The sequence below is a fragment of the Empidonax traillii genome, unplaced genomic scaffold, assembly GCF_003031625.1.
Source record: "Empidonax traillii isolate 1590-97213 ecotype Southwest subspecies unplaced genomic scaffold, ASM303162v1 scaffold26:size2357266, whole genome shotgun sequence".
NCBI classification, from domain to species: Eukaryota; Metazoa; Chordata; class Aves; order Passeriformes; family Tyrannidae; genus Empidonax; species Empidonax traillii.
In genome coordinates this window covers 342,582-361,517 of record NW_020955219.1, presented here as the reverse complement: position 1 = coordinate 361,517, position 18,936 = coordinate 342,582, and the positions used below count along the sequence as shown (strand labels likewise).

The following is an 18,936-nucleotide window of genomic DNA, read 5'->3' as shown; positions in this document are numbered from 1 at the left end:
AAGCATTTGGGATGGAGGCTTGAGAGAGTGCCTACAAGCTGCTACAGTGTTTTCACTGCCTGAGAAAGGATCACAAGCAAGGCAGTTCAGTGACCTTTGCCATAGTCCCAGTGTTTATGTGCATTCTGTGTGAGGGGACAACCATTGTTTCTGCCTAGGATACCCTCCACGTGTGGTGTGGAGGTGCCTCCACCACAGGGATGCAAAGGGCCAGAGCTGGGCTGCCTGAATATGGGGGGATCTGGAGGCATCAGTGTACAAGGCCCTGTTACGATGGCTCTGTACAATGCCAGACACAGACCCTGTGGTCAGAAAGGGGTTCTCTGTAGCTGAGACAATTCAGAGGGGCACCCTGCCTGGTTATGTGTCTGTGCCTCCCTGTTTACACCCCTCCCTGTGTCCGTCTCCATCCTGCACCTCTGAGCTACGGGAAAAGGTTGGTGGTTGCAGGAGCCCAAGTGGTGAGAAATAGGTTTATGTGGGTGTGTGCAAGAAATTGTGCCTGGCCAGAACAGATGCTGGAGGTTGCTGGTATTTAAGAACCCTAAAAAGCCTTGCCTCTACCCCCACCTTGGCAGGTCCTCCACATCCCAAAAGTCTGTTCAGTCTGTTGTGTAATCCCCCCTGCAAACAGGGATGCTCACCCCTCTCTCATTGCCAGGAGATCCCTGTTTTCTCCCTAGGCCAGGGGAAGAGGTGACAGAACAAGGCACACAGAAAGGACAGAGTGGAGGAGGATGCTCTGAGGGAAGGGAGGCAGGAGGAGAGATGGGGCACTGAACCCCAAGCTGATTTCCATGGGGCCCTGTTGCTCAGACAGGTACATGGCATCTGCAGTGGTCAAATACCCCTTCCCCTCTTGGGACCTCTCCAACCATCTACCTTGGAATGACTGGAGTGAGGGTCCTCTCATACAGATGCTTTATTTGAGGTACAAGTCACAGGAACCAGGGAATTGCCAAAGACTGATGCCTGTGAAGGGAAACGTGTGCCCTGACCCTACTTAGCAACTCAGACTGTGTTAGGGGCTGGCCTCTGCCCAGAGGATGCTGCTGCTGCAGTATCTTGAAAACACTCAGAGAGCCAGGTGCTTTCCAGGAGCCTCCTGCTGTGGCTAGGACATGGATTGGTCAAGGAGAGGACTGGAGTTCTATGCTGGGATCACAGAGCTCTCCTGGGCTCCACTGGGAGCAGAGGGAGTCCTGGGGTGGACTGGTCTGAGCTGGGGACTGACATGTTGTCCCTCCTTCCATCCACATTATCTGTCTTGATGGTTCCGGGAGAGACTCGACCAGGGTGGATGGCTATGCGATTAGAGCTCCCCCAGCTCTCCAGTAAAAAGGACAGCGCTCCAGCTGTGCCAAGGGTGGGGGTCATCCAGGTGCTCAGCACCTGGGTGCTGCTCTCTGGGGAGTTTGCACAAGAGCTGGAAAGGCATTAAGTACCATCATGGCTCTCCTTTTCCTGCCCTGTCCTGATGTCCCCAGTGCTTTGGGTTTGGGGCGATGGGTGACAACACACAGAAGGCTTCCAGGGACCCATTCCCTGTGCTTCCAGATGCCCTGGGGAGATGCACCAACAGGCAACCTGCTGCTGCCCGTGTCCCCTGCCTGCTGCATGCTCCAGGGTCTGCTGCGTGAGTCCACACCAACCTTTGTGTTGCACAAGTGTGTTGGGAGCTGCCTCGCCCTATCTGGGTGCTGTGCACATGGGTACCCCCCAGAATGGGAGCTCCCTTTCTTTTCTGCATGAGTGATGAGGGAAGTCCCAGGAGTGCAGCCCTGGATCCCACACTGCCCCAGGCACCCAGCTGGTTCTGAAGGAAGGCAGCCTGCCGGTCTCCTTGCCCAAGGGAGGGACGCAGGACCCTTGCTGGTGAGCCCTCCATCACTGCCCTCTCCCTGCTGAGGGGGGCAAGAGTGTGTGCACCTTATTACATCTCTGCTTTCTACAGCATCCAGGACTCCAGTCTCCTCCTGGATTACTTGTTGCCCTTGATGACTGTTTCTGAGGGTCATTATCAGGAACTGGTGCAAAGTCCTGGGGTTGCAACCCAGCTCACAGGCAGTGGGGCCTGGGAAGGGGCTTGGCTCCCACCACTGTTGGGTAGACCCCATCAGGGCTGCACATCCCACTGGGGGTCCCAGGACACTCCTTACTCCTCATGAGTGATGGGACCTGAGTTGCTGCTGACCTGGTGGCCAAGGTGGGCAAAGAAGGACTGTTAGCAGTGGGTGGCTGGAGAGGGGATGGCAAAGGGGGCTTCTTGTTGGCAGGGGTTGCCCAGTGGGGAGTTATATTGGGTCCTAGCTCTTCTCAGAGGGGCTCTGGAGCAGGGTGAGAGGCAGTGACACCTGATGCATCAAAAGAAAATTCAATTAAATAGCAGGGAACATATTTTCAACTTGAGAACATTTCAAGCAGTGGAACAGGTTTCCCAAAGCGTTTGGGAAACCTCCATTTTGAAAATGTGGAGGTGTCTGTCCATCCATTCTCCAGAGCAGGACTGAGTTGCTCAGGACTTGCTCCAGCCATATGGCTGTCTCTTTGCCACCACAGGTGATCCCTGCAGGGTCCTGTTCAGCTCTCTGGGTCCACTTCTGCTTATCTCCCATCTGTTCAGCTATGCCCAACCTGTTCAGCTGTACAGGGTCATGCCATTCTGTCCATGGGACTTCATATCTGCATTACAGCTCAGAAAGTTCTTGCTAGCTCATTCCTCAAACTGGTCAAGGTCCCCACAATTTGGTATCAGCACCAAAGTAAGGTGGGCTATGCTATTTCCCACAACCCCCTTGCAGTCTGATCCTTGCACATTCCAACCCTACAGCTGTGTTCAGATGTTTGGGGAAGTCCATGAGGCAGCTGGACAGGGATGGGGGCTCAGGGGGTTGTGATGTGTGGTCACCCTGAGCCACTTCTCACCTGTTCATGTCAGTGGTTTAGCTTGGGTGCAAAGCACAAAGTGGAGCAGGAAAAGAGGCTTATTCCTTGGTTTCTTTAATGGCTTGGCCACCTGCCAGGGTTCCTGTCCTGGAATAAACAGGCAAGCAGCAACACACGACCCTCTGAGAGCAGGTAGCGGCAGGTTGCGAGACTGGGTAGGAAATTGGAGCCCACAAACTCATCAGGGTGTGATGGAAGTTGTATCTCCAGTGTGTCCCCCACCTGCACCCCATCCTGTGATGGGCAGCTGGGAACAAGACAGGACGTGTCTGTAAAGGGGGGCTTGCAGCTTACAGGAATCCCCCATCCCCTACTTCTCCGTCACCCAGCCCTTGGCCGGCTGGTGGGCTGCCTGCCAGGCTGGCCGAAAATGAAAGCAAAGCTCCAGAAATAAATAGGAGCAGCCTCTGCACGAGGCAGCAGTGCTTGCCCTGCTCTCCAGCCTTGCCTTGCTCAGCATCCGTGGCACCACCATGGCTCTCCGCCTCCTCCTGCCGCTGCTGATGCTGGCTGCCACCCTCTTCTTTGCCCAGGCTCAAGGTGAGAGGCACAGAGCTCTCCTGCCTGCCCCTGGTGGGATGGGGCAGGGGGTGTGGGTGCTCAGTGGGGTCTGCACGGGTTCTGGGTGGTGTGTGGGGGTGTTTGCAGTGTGTTTGGGTCTGGGGTTTGCAGTTGTGTGTAGGGATGTGTGTGTAAGTGTGTATGTGTGTGTGTGTGTAAGAGTGTGCATGTGGCTGGTGGGTCAGCAGCACCCTGAGCTGAAAAGTGCAGGCAAGAGAATGAGGTTTAGTCCCTTCTCAAGGAGCTCATCTCTGCCTCAGTTTCCCCTCTGGCACCCTCTGATATGGTGTCTCATATTCCTGGGGCAGGGTTTAACCTGCAACTAAACACTGGGGTTGAGACATCCCAGGGTGGTCTCAGCCCAGGTGACCTCTCTACCTGCTGCCCAGCATCTCCCACAAAGCAAGACCTTTGCTGTCAGCCATCCGTGCTGTGCTGAAGGTACCTTGACTTGTTGATGGTCCAAAAACCCACATCCCCTGCCTTGCTCACAGGCATTGAAAGCTCGGCTTCAGACTGCTGCCTGAAGCACAGCCAGAGAAGCATTCCCAGTGGCGTGGTGACATCCTACACAATCCAGGGACCTGAGACAGGATGTTTTCTGCATGCTGTCGTGTAAGTACCCTGTGGTGCCAGTTTGGCTGCAGACAAACCCTCCCATTCTGTGTCCTCCCACTGCTCACCCCCAAGTAAATCTTTCTACTGCACCCCAGGTTCACCACCAAGAGAGGCAAGAAAATCTGCGCCTCTCCCACCGACCGTTCTGTCCAGAGAGCGATGAAGCACGTGGACAAGATGAAGAACAAGAAGAAGAGACCATCCCAGCCTTCTGGGGGCAGACCTAAGCAGCGGAGGCGGCAGCAGGCCTAAGTCAGGCCTGAAGAGGTGAGGGGAGAACAGAAGGGTGATGGGACAAGGGCACTGCACGCCATCCCAGATTCTTCTACATAAGAGGGTGGGTGTTCAGCTCCTTGTGCCAAGCCTGAGAGCTGGAGTGTGGGGGCAGTTAGGGCATGGCGCTCTCCTGGTCTGTGATTGCCTTGAAATTGGATTTCTTTCTGCAGCAGCTGGGACAAAACAATGCTTGGGGACAGGCAAGGCATACCACACAAGGGAATGGCCCCCAGCTGGGGTGGGTGGTCTCATTGAGACTCTCACCATCTCACTACCTCCTGCTTGCCTTCCTTAGGACGGATGCCATCCCACTGATGACTGACCCACAGCCCGGCAATGGACATCCACAGACCACCCACCCACCTGCTGGCCCCAGGGCGAGGACGGGGCTGGCTGAGGGGGCTGCCCTCTGCCCCACAGCCTCCTTTGTGCTGCTGTACCTGACACAGAGATCCCCCAGTGGGACCCTCTGCACCGACTGGGTGCTCTCAGTAAAGGGGGCACCCAGGTCCTTGTGCACCCCACGGCCACACAGGTGGGGACCTGGACTCCTGTGGGAGCTGAGCCATGGCCTCAAGGGGAGAGTGGACAGCATTCCCACTGGAGGGCATTTCGTTAGCCTCGCAGGATGGCAGCTCTTCCTATGATTTTTTGGGGGGATTTTATACATTTGTATTTATATTTGAAAACTGTGCTTTCATTCAGTCTTCCTGTAAGGCTTTCCTTCTGCTTCCTTGTGCATCACAGAGTATCCTTTATGCTTCAGGCTGGCTTTTCTGGAAGATTTTATTTTCATACCAAAAAAAAATGATAGGTGATTTTTATTTTCCTCTCACTTGTTTGCTTCTTTTTGGCTTGTAGGGCTGTGGGGTGCCAGGCAGGTCCTAAGTCCCCTGGTCCTTCTTGAGCTGCTTGCTGGATGCTTCCTTGCAGGGCAATTAATAAGGGCTGAGATGGAAAGTTTAGGGGTGACAGTTTGATTCTATGTCTGGGCTGTTCTAGTCCTTACCTTCAGCTTTTATGATGCTCAGTTGCAGTGTCATTTGGATAAAGATAGCCACAATTTGTCCCTTTGGTTTTTTTTTTTCTTTTTTTTATGTGCAAAATTTCCATGAAGTCAGAACAAATGGTTCGTTTTAGTGGAATTACACCCTTTTAGCTCCCCTGGTTACAAAATTGCAATGGAACCAGAACAAACTGTTCATTTTAGCGGAATTTTACCCTTTTATCTCCCCTGCCATTGCGTGTGTCAGGGATTCAGACACTATTAAGCCAAATGCTTAGTTTTCTGAGGGAAAAAAAAGCGCCAGAAACTCTCGTATACTTTCTTACCAAATCTGAAAAGCCCGCATGGTGAAAGTTGCACTTGAGGCTGTGAAGGTGGGGGAATAGAAGACTTCATAAAATTTCTTATAAAAGCCTTCCAGCCGTTTGAGAGCAGCTCTATCCCAAACCTTTAGTAAGAGAAGTCACTACCCAGAGGACACTATCAGGTGAGACTGAAAGTAGAGGGGGGAAATGCCATCTGCCTGTGCTTGCAGCCCCTACCCCCAGCATGCCAAGAAGGAGCAAGCTGAAAGGCTGTACCACAGCAGTGCTATTTGCTTGCAGAGACTTCAGACGTGGACTTTGGTCAGTAAAGGTCTATTAAGTCATTTAAAGGCAATAATAGGATTTGCAGAGCTTAACAGTATCAGCAAGGGCTGTGTGTTCGCTGGAGTAAAGCTTGTAGCCGAGTGTTTCTATCAAGCATGTTTATCTGACTTGATTGCTTTATTAAGCTGGCGGTTAGGTCTATTGTTTTAAGGCTGTGTAAAGTAACTGTGAAGTCCAAGATACCAGCCCTGAGTACGGGACGGGTGCCGAGCTGTCTCTGTGCTGCTCTCTCCTCCGTGTGGGAGCATGCAGCCGTCTGCCAGACCGGATTTTGGACAGGATGCGTGGCAATAAAATATACTCTTTATAACCAAACTCCCTCGTTCCAGCTGTCATGATGGGCTTTGGTGGGTGGGCAGGGCTGCATGGTGGGGTGCTCTCCCGCCCCACACAACCCTCATCCCCCAGGTCCCGGTTTTTGCAGCCCCCCTGCATCTCTGGGGTGCATGGGCTGGGAGCTCCTGCCACAGGGGAGAGGAGCTATAGCAAGTCCCTTCTCTTGCAGCTGTGTTGCCCAGAAAGCTGAAGACATCCTGGTTGCTCATTGGTCCTCACAGAGGAGTTCTGAAGTGCTGGCAAACACGCGACAAAACAGTTTCTTACGCAGCCTCTTTGCTCATGGCCTGTCCCTCCAACTCCAACCCATCCCCGACTTGCACTGCTTGTTCAAATTAGGACCTCTGTGCTCCCTTCTGCTTTGGGAAAACAGCAATAAACCAAGTAATTAATGAGGCTGTGCTCTGGCCTGGGCTTTGCTGACTGGAGGCAGCCCTGTGTTTGCCGGGGACATGCTGCATCCAGCCCTGCAAGGTTGGCCCTGCCTTCTGACAGACTCCTTGTGCTGGTTCTGGTGTCAGGGGATTGTGAAATGCTTGCAAAAAACCCCTAGGAAAGAGGTCCAGCTGAATACGTCTGCAATCACAAACAGATAAGCGTGAGCAGATGGCAGGAGTAAGCTAGTGTGTGAAATGTGTCCCGGTGTCTTGTGACTGTGCGTATGTACAGAGCACCTGTGGGGTTTTGCCCTTAAAAAGCTGGGTGGGCACTAGGCTAAAGCAGGTTAAAAAGACATGCCCATGGCGATGCTTTAATTTACCCTAAAATTTACCCTCAGAGCAGTGCTGCAGCCTGGTGAAAGGAAAGGCGACGACAGCATGAGGGGTTCTTGCTCTGTCGTAGGTGTTTATTAACGGAGGGACACGCGAGAGTACAGAGTCAAGAGCGCTGTCCCCAACTGAGGGGAGAGCTAACCCTTATATAGGGTTCGGGGTGGAAGGATCTGGAAACTGGGAGGAGCATGGAACTAAACATCCAATGGGGATTCAGCAATATGCATAACTTAACTAGGAGCCAATAACATGGAAGGAGGGAAATGGCGGGACTGCCCACACTGGGGCAAATCCTGGCCAATGAGGGAGAGGGAAACCTTGACCCATCAGGGAGGAGAAAATTCATGAGGGGACGGACATGTTCATACATGTCCAAATATAATATAACAAATATAACTGGGGTACAAACATTAAAAAGCATGCATTAACAGTAAACATTATAAACATTAGTCCAACGACTACAGAACATTCTATTCATTTACGGATCAGGCTTAAACTGCCTGCAAATGTCCATGTCATTAGGTGAGAGTCCTTTTAGTATTTTTCATATATCGCGCGCCATTTCCTGTATTCCTCTTGCTTCTTTCATTTGTCCTCCGCAGAGCAGGGTTTGTGGAAGAGCATCAGAGTTTGTCCCATGCTCAGGCACAAATACCTGCTCAGGAAGGCATGTGTGAGCAGGGACACGGATGCACAAATGCAAACAAACCCCTGCGTGCCTCTGCCTGTACACTCACAAGTGTTTGCACATTCCTTCCAGCTTTACTGCCAAATGCTGCTTTCAAGGAAAGTAAGTGGCAGGGTTATTGGGAGCCTCCTGCTTTGTGAGGCAGATAGTCACAGTGCTGCCACGGGGAGATGGCAGCAGGGAAACACCTCTGAGGATATTCCCTGTGAGAGGCAACCAGCTGGGATCTGGAGCATTCAACAGGGGCCAAAATCCCTTCTCCATGAAGGAGCTGAAATCACAGACCCCAACTAGGACAAAAGATGTGAAGAAGGTGGTCTACGACGATACTGCGGTGAAGCAGTAGAAAAAGATTCACACAGTCATATCCCCAGCCAGGGCAAACCTGCTGCTGTGCCTCATGTGCAAAGACAAGGCAGAGTGGATGCAGCATGTCCTGGGACAGTGGGTGGGCAAGGGCTGTAAAAGCCCACCTATAAATAAACCAGTCAGTAGGGAAGGAAAGACAGTTGCAACGATGTCAAGTAGAGCAAAAAGCTGGGAAAGTTTGGCCACCCTGGAGCAGAAAGGTTTCAGTGACAGTAGAGAGTAGCCAGACAACACAGAAAACAGAGTGTAGCCAAGAAAGTCTTGAGCCCAGGCCAAATGATTAAGTCAAGTCATTAGCCAGCACAGACGATGCTCCAGGGTTGTGCCGGCAGCAACGTGTGCTGGGCTGGGACGCCAGGCTGAGCTCCAGAAAGGCTCACCTGAAGACAGGCACGCCAGCTCTGTCCCTCTATCCCATGACCTTTTCCAGAAGCAGGAGCAGGCTATGCTGCAGCCCCCCATGGGGGCCAAGGGCTGTTTTGGGGGCTGCATGGTGCTAGAGTAGCTCTGGTTTCCAAGAGAAGCTTCAAGGGGTTTTTTTTGTTGCCCTTTCCACAAACATTTCCCTTCTAGGGCCTACGCATGGTCTTGAGAGAAGAGAGGAGGTGGGAAAGTGGCTGGTGGGCAACAGGGACTCTCACCCTTCCTGCCCCAAGGTATTTCCTAGTCCTGGCCATCCCTTGGCACACATCCTGTCCCAGAGGGAACAGCCCAGAGCTTCCTCTCAACCCTTTCATCACCAACATGTAACTCCCAAGTGCTCTTCTTCCCCCATCCTCTGTGTTGCTGTTCAAGGAACCTTGGCTTTGGGGTGTCTCATGCTTCCAGTCCTCCTTCCATCTCCCTAGGCCCCAAAGTCCCTCTGCTTCCATCCTGCTGGGCATTGCAGACCAGCTCCTGGGCTGCAGCTCTCCAAGGTGCTGTGCAAGAGCATCTGCCCTCCTCTGAGGATGTCCTGTTCTGGGACCAATGTCAGCCATGACCCAGGGGTGAAACAAACTGAGAACCCCACAGCCTTCCCTGCCCCAAGTCAGTCTAAGAGCCAACGGGGCAGTGAGAGCAGCCCCCAGGTTTTGTTCTATCCCACGTACTTGTAGAACTTTCCACAAGTGAATTTGGTGTGCAGCCCAACTGGGCATCCTTCCTGCCAAGCCACACAGGAGACGGCAAGGAAATTGTTGATGGGCTGCCTTTTGTAGAGGTCCTCAAGTTGCTCCCCAGCCATGGCCTCCTGAAATCCTTGGAGAGGTTGCAAATCAGGCAGCTTAATGTCAGAGAGTCAGGGCTGGGGGTGTCCTACCTGGCCACTGCCATCTCGGTGTGTTCACGTGGGGACATTTGCAGGAATCACCAGGTTGGGAAACTGTGCAGCCCAAAGGTGATGCTGAGAAACGTGTGTTGCAGGGATCCTGGGAGAAGATTGTTTTCCTGGGAGTGTTGAAGAAGACATAGCTGAAAGGTCTTGGATCTGCTGCTCATCACTCCCGGTGTTCCGGACAGAGCAGGAACTGGCACCATCTGATTCCTTCAGAGCCAGATCCTGAGGTTCCTCTTTGCTCCCTCTGGGCAAAGGTATGACATAGTCTTTTTTTCCTCCTTAACTCTATTTACAGTAGATTGACTGGGTTCCCTTAGCTAAAGAAGAACGAGTGGGTCTCAGAGCCCCACACACTGGCTGTGGCCCCAGTCCCAGTGCTCCACTGGATGCAGGAATGCATGGACTGGGAATGCCATGGGAGCCATGTGTGAGACTGCCTTGAGCTGGGTGTTGCAAGGGAAGTGAAAGCAGCTGCAATGTCTGCCCAGTATTTCCCAATGAGGTAAACGTAGCCAGGCCAGATCTTGCCCCAGGGACTGACCGTGTCTGGAATTTGCTGAAATTCCCCCTTTCCTCTTTCCAGCTCTGTAGCTTGGAGGTGAAAAGCAGACCACCATCAGACACACCGGGGAGCAGCTGTCACGGGGGCTCCTGCAGCTCCCACATCTCCAGGAGGGGAGCAGCATGGCAGGTGCTCCCAGAGAAAAGCCCAGGGACGAAGGTGATAACTCACCTGGTCCATTTACATTTTGATGGGTTGGATTTCCCACAGGGATTATTCATTCCCTCTGATTTCCACTTTAATTAACAACTATATTTTTTAGGTTTCTGCAGGGTGAGTGCTCATGGATGCTTCATGCTGCCTGTGGTGTCCTCAGGGCTGGAGCTCCCTAGTTGCTGTGGAAGATGCTTAAATGGGTCGGTGCACATGATGCTCTTCCCTCATCCCAAATCCCCTGCCTGTGTGCGCCTCTGGGGACCCTGGGCCCTGAAACATCCCATCTTCCCCATCTGCACAATCTTTTCTGGTCCCTGAGGCTCAGCACTGCAAGGGGGAGGGGATGACCTCCCTGCATTTCATGGGGATGCACTTCAGAGATGACCACTCTTTTCCTAGAAATGTCATTGACCCCAGGAGAGGGGGGAAACTCATCACATTCCCCTTTCACAGTGAGAGTGGAAAGCCCCTTTCCTCACCCTCTGGTGCTCCTCCTGGGGAGCAGAGGCGTGTGAAGCAGATGTGCTTTCACCCACTTGGTTCCCAGACAGCTCCCAGGAGAAGGCAGAGCCTCCCTTCCCTGACTGTGTGCTGGCAGGGACTGTGGGCAGCTCAAGGGGCAGGGGGGCTCCTGCAGCCAAAGGGATTTACTTCCAGGAGGATACATTCCCAACACAGCATGGTCCTTTTGGTGTGCAGCCAGTTGTGAGCAAGCAGCAGGCAGCAGCCCCTTGTGCCAGGGAAGTGGCTGCAGACCTCCCCGCTTGCTTTGGGGCGGTCTGCAGTGCCTAGAGGGGCAGAATACCCAGCACTCCTTGCCAGCCCTTGGTCGTGCTCCAGGATCTGCCAAACCCACCCAACATGCAAGGAAGTGAGGATTTGCTGTCAGGCAGCACCCCCATCACCCTTTGCCAGTGGGTCAGGGCTTCCCACTTTAGGACCTGCTTACGTTGTCTTGCACCTTGCTCTATCTTACTCATCATTTCCAAATGAGCTGAACTTGACTGAGCCAGATCAGACTGCAGCCCTCATGCACCAAGGCAAAGAGAAATTTGTCACTGCTCTCCCTCCTCTGCAAACTCATGCTTTTAAGATCATGGTTCTGTGCCTCCGGATTGAGTAGATCTCTCTTGATGCTTCTATCAGAATTTAAGAGGGTAAGAAAGTTCACACAGCTGAAAGGCTGAGAGCAGTTCAGATGCATTTATTGTGTCAAGCCTTCCCTGCCTTGTGCCCTGTCTAGACATCACCTTAAAAAAGCCAGATTGATTGGCAAGGCAGGGGATCATGTTGATATTCTATTGCCTAAGGAAAACCAAACTAAAGCATTCGTGTGGGCTGTGCCAGGGGGTCTGGGCCGCTGGGTCAAGGCTCAGCTTTCAGGATCCCCTCTTTGCAGGGTGCTCTCCTGGAGGTCTGCCCACCAGCAGCTAGGATCTGTCATCCTCCCTGCTAGGGCATCTCTTTGGCAGCTGGCAGAAGATCAAGTGGAGACCAGGTCCCAGAGTCAGCCTGCATTGCCAAACCTGCAGGGAGCCTGGGGCTGATGACTGACACTAATCCTCCAGCCCGTAATTTTGCCTTCTACTGGTTTGTGAGTGTTAGGAGAAGGCAGGTGCTGACTGAAGTTAAGCTGGCACATCCTGTTTGTACTACTCATCCTGCCCACCAGCACCTGCCTAATCCTTTCACCACAGCACTGGCTTGCCAGGCCACAGTGTCAGCCAGAGCCAGTGCTCTCCTGATGGAGAAGGTCACCCCATTTGTGAGGCTGATGCCAGTGCCAGTGCAGGGATGCAGTGCCTTGTCTGGTGGCATGGCTGAAGTCTCCCCTTGCTTCTTACCATGGTGGAAGGAAGGGGCAGAGACAGATATCTCCTACTGTTGAGGGGAGCAGAGGGACACACTGAGGCCCCTGGGTTACAGCTTTTTTTCTTGTACCCAGGTAGAAATTTGTCCACATGGAAAGGAGCTGTGCATCACTCTCCACCGAGATACAAGGGCAGGACAAAGTTTGAGCAAGGGAGAAGGTGGTGGCATGGAGACTCTGCTCCAGGATTTGTTCACCCCTGTGGGGAAATATTTTTCCTACTATCAGTGGGGATTTTTCTGGGTGCAACTGGTGCCTTTACATTTTGTCATGTCCCTTGGCCCCTCAAAGATGACCCTGGCTCTGGCAACCCTCCAAACCCCTACAAGCCAGTGAGACCCCTTCATCCTTCCTTCCCTGGGCTGCACAACCCCAGTGCTCGCAGCTTCCCATGTGGTACAGGCCAGGGCTGAAGCAGCCTGGTCAAAGAGAAATCACTTCAGGTGGCACTGACACTGGCATGGTGGTGAGACACCATCCAAAGGAGGAATAGCTCCTGTCCCTGCGCTCCTGCGCAGATCTGAAGCGGGAGAGGGAGCGGGAGTGGCAGTGCTCATGGTGAGCTGCTGGCACCCTGTGCCAGGCACACAGCCTCCCTGGGGGATTTCTGCTCCTCCACGAGGAAAACCTGTTTACAGGAAGCTCTGTAGCTGCTTTTGGCTGTGAGCCCATTGGCTGGGATACCTGGCTGTCTTTTGGCATGTGAGGTCCTGGCCCTGGAGTGGAGCAGGTTGACTGGCCTCTCCCCTATCTGCCAGATTTGGATGTGCCCCCCACCTAGGCACTAGGGAGGGCAGGGTGAGACAACCAGGCTTTCATAACCGGATGGCGGGGGGGGGGGGTAAGTGGGAGACACAGATCACTCCAGTGCCTACATATACCCCAAAAATGGGGTTGAAGAAAGTTATACCCTCACAGCATCAAAATGTTGAGCCTGTGCGATATCTAATATACCAGAGATATATAGGAAAAGGGACTGGGAAATATATGGTGTGGGACCACTCCTGTGACATCCCAGGGCCCTGGGGTGCTTTCACAGGGTAAAGAAACCCTGGAGCTGCCTGATCCTGACCTGGCCTGAGTGTGAGCAAACGAGTGGGAAAGAGAGGGTTTGGCTCTGGGACCACAGAGCAGCTGGCTGCAGGGAATGCAGTGGGATATCTGGGAACTGTTCAAAGATTAAAATCCAGGCTGTGGCAACACTTCTTGCAACTTCCCAACCCTCTTCTCCAAAAGAAAGTGAAAGCCACGAGCTGGAAGGATATATAGGCAGCAGGGACCAGCTGCAGCAGAGTGCAGGGAAGTTGTGCAGAGCTCACCTCTCCTGCCTGGAGTTCCTTCATCTCCAGCCCATCCTCTTGCCAGACTCAGCGGCAAAATGCAGCAGCTGCATCTTCTCTGCCTCAGTCTGCTGGTGCTGGGATGTATCCTGAATGGTAAGAGGGAGCCTCTCATGCTGCCTTTCCCGCAGAAAAGAGACAATTCATTTTTTTCCTCTCTTTCGTATTTCCATCAGAGTTTTAGAGGGACTCATGTCTGGGGCTCTGTGATAGCCCTCCTGCATCCTCTGCTTTCAGCCTGTCCTAGAGGGACTTTGTCCTGTCCAAAGTCCAGGCAGGGGCCTGAAGGGCTCTGGGTTGAAAGGTGTGTTTGGGCAAGGCTGTGGAGCAATCCTGCCTCCCGGTGCTTTAGCCCAACTTGCACAATTTGGGCTGGGATAACTCTGATCCAGTTCTCCCAAGTACACTTCCCCAGCTTGAGGTAGCCTCAGGGTGAGTGGCAGGACTGGGAGTGGGAGGGAAGGCATGTGTTAGGGCAGGGCCTGTGTTTGAGGGGCTGCTAGTGTTGGACATGCTGTTTGCACTGGTCACAGCTGTCTGGGTGACACCAGAACCTCTGCTCGGTGGTGGGGAGGTGGGAGTCTGAGCACCATGTGGTGGTGTGCTACATCTCTCTGCATAGGGTTACAGACATCCCTGGGCACGGCCAGCCTTGTTGGGCATTAGCAGTGAGTAGAGCATTTGCTGTGAGGGTGACTGAGATCCCCTTCCCTGCAGAGAAGTGCAGGCAGTCGTGTCCCTCAGCTGTCACAGGAATGATTGGTGCGGGGTGGGCTGGTGATGGGGTGACTGCCAAACCTATGACTGCCTCAGTAAACAAAGCTGAAGTCATCCCCAGCCCCTCGGGAACGGGTGTCTGTACTGCAGCATCCTGATGAGGAGTAAAAACCCCCCTGTCCTGTCTTGCTTACTGGGGTGCAGCAGGGGGGTGCAGGAGGGACCCAGTCATGCGGAAGGGTTGCCCTTCTGCCTGTCTGCCGTCCCTCATCTCCTTTGCTTTCTGTTGGAAGGAGGCAAAGGGCTCCTGGCACCGGGGTGTGATAGCAATAAAGCTGGTGCCAGTGTGCCCAGCCGGGGAGCCCGGCTCCAGCGCGGCCCCTTCGCCCTCCGGGGCGGCTGGGAGAGGTGCAGCTGACCTCAGCCTGCGTGGTGTGTTCCTCCTCCTCCTCCAGTGCACGGCGGGAACAACGTCCTCGACTGCTGCCTGCGGACAAAGGAGACGCCCATCCCATCGCGGATAGTGCAGAGTTACCGGCTCCAGCTCGTGCAGGACGGCTGTGACATCCCTGCTACAGTGTAAGAGCCCGGGTGGTGGTGGCTGAGGGACAAGAGCTTGTGATGGCCAAGGGACGGACCTTGCAGGGGTGGGGGCAAAGCAGGGTGGAGGAGGGATGTTGAGCTGGGTTTGAGAGAGAAGGGAATGGGGAGGGTTGTGAAAGAGATCCCGGGGATCAGGAGGCTCAGTCAGAGGAGGACCAGCTGAAAGGGGAAACTATGGGACAAAAGTCAGGAAAGAAAGTCATTTAAAGGTAGAGATGGAAGAGGGCAGTAAGGGAGGCAGTGGGTGAGAGCTTGAGCTGTTCTTGAGCACCTCCAGGGTGTCCTGCTCACTACATCTTGTTTTTCCCTCATGGGCCTGGCAGATTCATCACCACAAGGGGCAAGCGCCTCTGTGCCCCTCTCCAATCCCCATGGGTGATTCATCTCAGAGAGAAGCTGGATTCAAGCTTTGCCAGGAAGGTAAGAACCATTCCTGTTCTCAGACAGGCATGGGGGCAGCCTGGAGGTTGATTTATCCACTGCCGAACAGGCTTTTCCCAGTGTGTCTGAGCTGCAGGGAAGAGCCGCCCAGGGACATGCTCTGCTGGGGCATGGATACTATGTCTTTGTCCCCATCTGTCCTCCCTCCAACTGGGGCCTGTCTGTCTCCTCTGTAGGCCCTTTTCCACCCCAAACAAATGCAGCCCTGGGGCTGTTGTTCACCCAGTGCCATTCTTGATCGAGCCTGATGTGTGCCACAGCAAACAGCACTGGGAGCAAACCCTTCCCCACTTCTGCCTTGGAAGCTTGGAGTCTGCTGTTGGTGCGCCTTCAAGGGGAGGGCTTGGGATGAGTTTGGCAGGCACTTTGCAAGCCCTACCAGGTCCAAAGTGGGGAAAGGAACTCTGGAGAGGCCCCTGCCCTGAGTTGCACACCAATAACAGTTGGGTTTTTCACTTCCCCAGGCAAAACTTCAGGGCCAGTAGTCTCCAAAGAAGCCCATGGCTGGTACCAACACTTCAAGTGGGACCAGCTCCCAGCTGTGAATCTGATGCTAATGGAGCCATTCTGCTTCTACTTCTAGCCTCAGGGCTGACTCCCCTCAGGACTTGTATCAGTGTGTGGGGCTGGGCAGCACCCTGTCTGCTCTCTCATTTTCCTTCTGTCTCGGATGTGACTCAAATACCTGTGTCAGGCTGACCCAAGGGCTCTTGGACTCCATTGCCTTTGCAGCCTGGCAGCTGGTGGATGGACTGATCTGCAAGGCAAGTTTGGGCAGTCTCAAACTTCCCTTCAGCACAGCAGCTGTGACCTCCAGCTGTAGTTTGATTCCTTTGGTTTCCTTTGTCAGCCCCAAACCTGAGTTCTTCTGCGTCCCTGGGAAGGGCTGCCAGGATGGAACAGTGTTGGGATGGCTGGAGATGTTCCTCAACGGTCATGCACAGCTTAGATGCCCTTTGACAATGTATGGCCAGTGTGGTTCCTCTCTCACTCCTGACTTCCTGGCACCATTTGCTGTCCTTTCTTGCAAGGGTAGAGATAGAGCCAGTAACATGGCAGCTGCAGAGCAGGCAGTGATGTGGCTCTTAACCCCTTCTCTCCTCAGGGGCATCAATCCCCTTCTCAGTCCCCCAGCCTGACACCACCTTCCAACACTGCCCCGTGCCCATGCCTGAAGCTCTCAGGTTATTTGCTGCTAGATCTGTTCATTGCAATAATTCTGTGTGTATGCTGCTTCTTTTCTCTCTTTTGTGTTGTGCTGAGATTTTGTTAAATAAAAAGAAAACATAACAGGGAGTTGATGTGCCCCGTGTTTGAGACCGAAAGCCGGCGCAGAGTGTGGGGTGTGCAGCCAGCACTGCCTGCCATGCTGCAGTGGCAAGGGGGCTGTGCTGCGGGGGGGGGATGGGAAAGGCAATTCGCAGGGGTGAGGTAGACTGTACAGCAGCTGGGCTGCAGGTCTCCCTTGAGGGTCTCTCAGCACCATGGCTGAAGCAGGTGCTCTGCTCTGTACTGCTCAGCCAGGCTGCTGGAGCACATCCTGGGGGGTTTGTGTGCAGAGGTGGGGTGGGAGGGAGCATGCCAGCATTGCACCATCCAGCCCAAACCTCTTCAGCTGTGCCAGTACAGCTGCTGGGCTGGAGCTCCCCAGCTCTCAGCTCGCACCGGAGCACAGGACATGGAAGAAGAGCTGCAGGAACAGGAGCTTTGTCCTTGCAGTAAAGGGAAACTGAGGCACAGAGTGGTCGATTGCCCTGGCAGGTTGGCGCTTGCTAGCAGCTGGGGTGCAGATGAGGAGAAAGAGTTTTTGGGGAAATGGAGGCTGCTGAAGACATCCTGGGCACGTCCATGGATGAGGATGGCAGCCCACCAATCCCTGCCTGTCATCCACAGTGGGATGAGAGTCCATGGCCATTTTCCTCCTGAGCCTTGGATCTTCTGTGACTAGGATCTTAGTGTATCAAAATGTCCTTATGTCCCTTTTGCCAAGGCTGTGACTGGGGCTGTTCAAGTCAGGGAGTGTCCAGGCACCTGATTGCTTTTGCTGAGACCTCTTGAATGCCAGCTTAGCCCCGTCCCTCCTCCTCCCCTGGTCATCTGGCTCACTTGCTGGGGGCTTGTTTCTTTTTCAGTTGTTCTCCCCTCTGGGGCACTCCTGGTATGTGTGTACACGCAATGCCCCAAGCTAGAATGACTCTGAGCGTGATTTTCCCATAGCGCCAGCTCTGTCCCAGCTCATTAACTATAGTGACAACCCCAGAAATTCAATCCTGGGAGAAGAAGGAAGGGAGGGAAGGTTGGTATGGGAAGAGAGGCCAAGATAAACAGCCTGAGTGGGAAATGAGGATAACTGCTGCTTGCTTGGACAGAAGCCTTCCTGCTGCTTGCTCAGTGACCTGTGAGGGGACTGTGGCAGGGGAGGGGGAGGATGCTTGGCATGGGTCTGCACTGAGGCTGAGCTGCTGCAACTCACAGGGAGTGGGTCCCTGTGAAGGGCAGGGACTGCCAGAGGGGCTTAGATTGGGCCAGATCAGATTCATCCTTGGCTGCAGGCTACCCTGACAAGGAGAACAGTGTCCTGGACCAGAGGAGCTGAGGGAGAAGGGGCTTGCACTGACCTCTTAGATGTTGGAAGCAGACTTATCTACTTCCATCAGAGTTTGAGGGATGGCTTGGCCGACCTGCCTGTAAGAGCATGGCTGCAAGGCCCGTGACTCCCATCTTTCTTGGGAGCTGTAAACATGCACTCCTCAGACCAATGCAGCTGTTCACCACAGATCCCTGCCAGGTCCTTTTCTGCCATGGCTCTCAAGTGGGTGTTGATCCCTGCCCCAGCTCTGGCAGCAAGCTGCTTTTACCCCCCAGGGAAGGAGGAGAGTAGATGCTCTCCTGGACTAGGTACATTGTCTTGGCTCCTGTCCCGTCTCCAGTCCTGCAGCAGCTGTCCCCACTTCAGAGCCCAACTCTTGGAAACCTGTCTAAAACAAGCCAGACTCAGTGCTTAGTAAACTAGGGAGTGAGTTTTTCTGATACAAAATGTCAATGATCTCTTTAGAGGGAAGCAACCACTTTCCTTAGGGAAAGCAGCTAGTCACTCTCATGTCAAAGACCTTGATTCCCATCCAAAATCTAGTTTCAGTTAAGAAGTCCTCCCGTTTCTCTCTTCCCGGACATGTTTTTCTTACTCTTTTCCTACCCTGACTGCATCCTCAGGAGCTGGTGGAGCAGAATCCATTGCAGTACAATGCAGACATACTCTCAGTAGCTCTGGGACTATGTGCAGGGATCACTTTGGTGTGAGGTGTTCTGGAACACTGGCTGAACCCGCTGTAGTCCTTTATCCAAACCTGGGACCTGTATTTCACATGTTGGGGTATAACAAGGTATGATAATTGAAAAGCCTTCATATGGAGCTGACAAAACAGCCACTCTCTTGGTGGCTGTGCACCAGGCCAGGAGAGAAAGACAAGGCTACATCTATGCAAGCAAACTGAGCAAGCTTTGGTTTTTTTCCTGGCTACCAGGACTCACAGCTGGGATCATGAGACCACTCCTGTCTCTCACTGGCATGGTGAAAGTGGTCTCAGATGCTTCCTAGCTGTGTTCAAGGGACACCAGACACAGCAGGCACAATCTGCTGCTGTCTGAAAGTCTGACCTGGTGTTGGCATACCCAGCCACAGGGTAGGATTGAAGGTCCGTAGCAA

General features: G+C 53.6%; 2 protein-coding genes across 2 annotated transcripts; both read left to right on the top strand.

Annotated features, from left to right (window-relative positions):
* Positions 1–3,367: 3,367 nt before the first annotated feature.
* Positions 3,368–6,372, top strand: CCL21 (C-C motif chemokine ligand 21). The gene is made up of 4 exons (XM_027906278.1): positions 3,368–3,486; positions 4,002–4,122; positions 4,221–4,392; positions 4,697–6,372. The coding sequence occupies exons 1-3, from the start codon at positions 3,420–3,422 to the stop codon at positions 4,375–4,377; spliced, it is 345 nt and encodes a 114-aa protein (XP_027762079.1). The 5' UTR covers positions 3,368–3,419; the 3' UTR covers positions 4,378–4,392; positions 4,697–6,372.
* A 7,065-nt stretch (positions 6,373–13,437) lies between these two features.
* CCL19 (C-C motif chemokine ligand 19) lies at positions 13,438–16,506 on the top strand. Its single transcript, XM_027906287.1, has 4 exons — positions 13,438–13,565; positions 14,642–14,765; positions 15,113–15,209; positions 15,695–16,506. The coding sequence occupies exons 1-4, from the start codon at positions 13,508–13,510 to the stop codon at positions 15,713–15,715; spliced, it is 300 nt and encodes a 99-aa protein (XP_027762088.1). The 5' UTR covers positions 13,438–13,507; the 3' UTR covers positions 15,716–16,506.
* Positions 16,507–18,936: the final 2,430 nt, after the last annotated feature.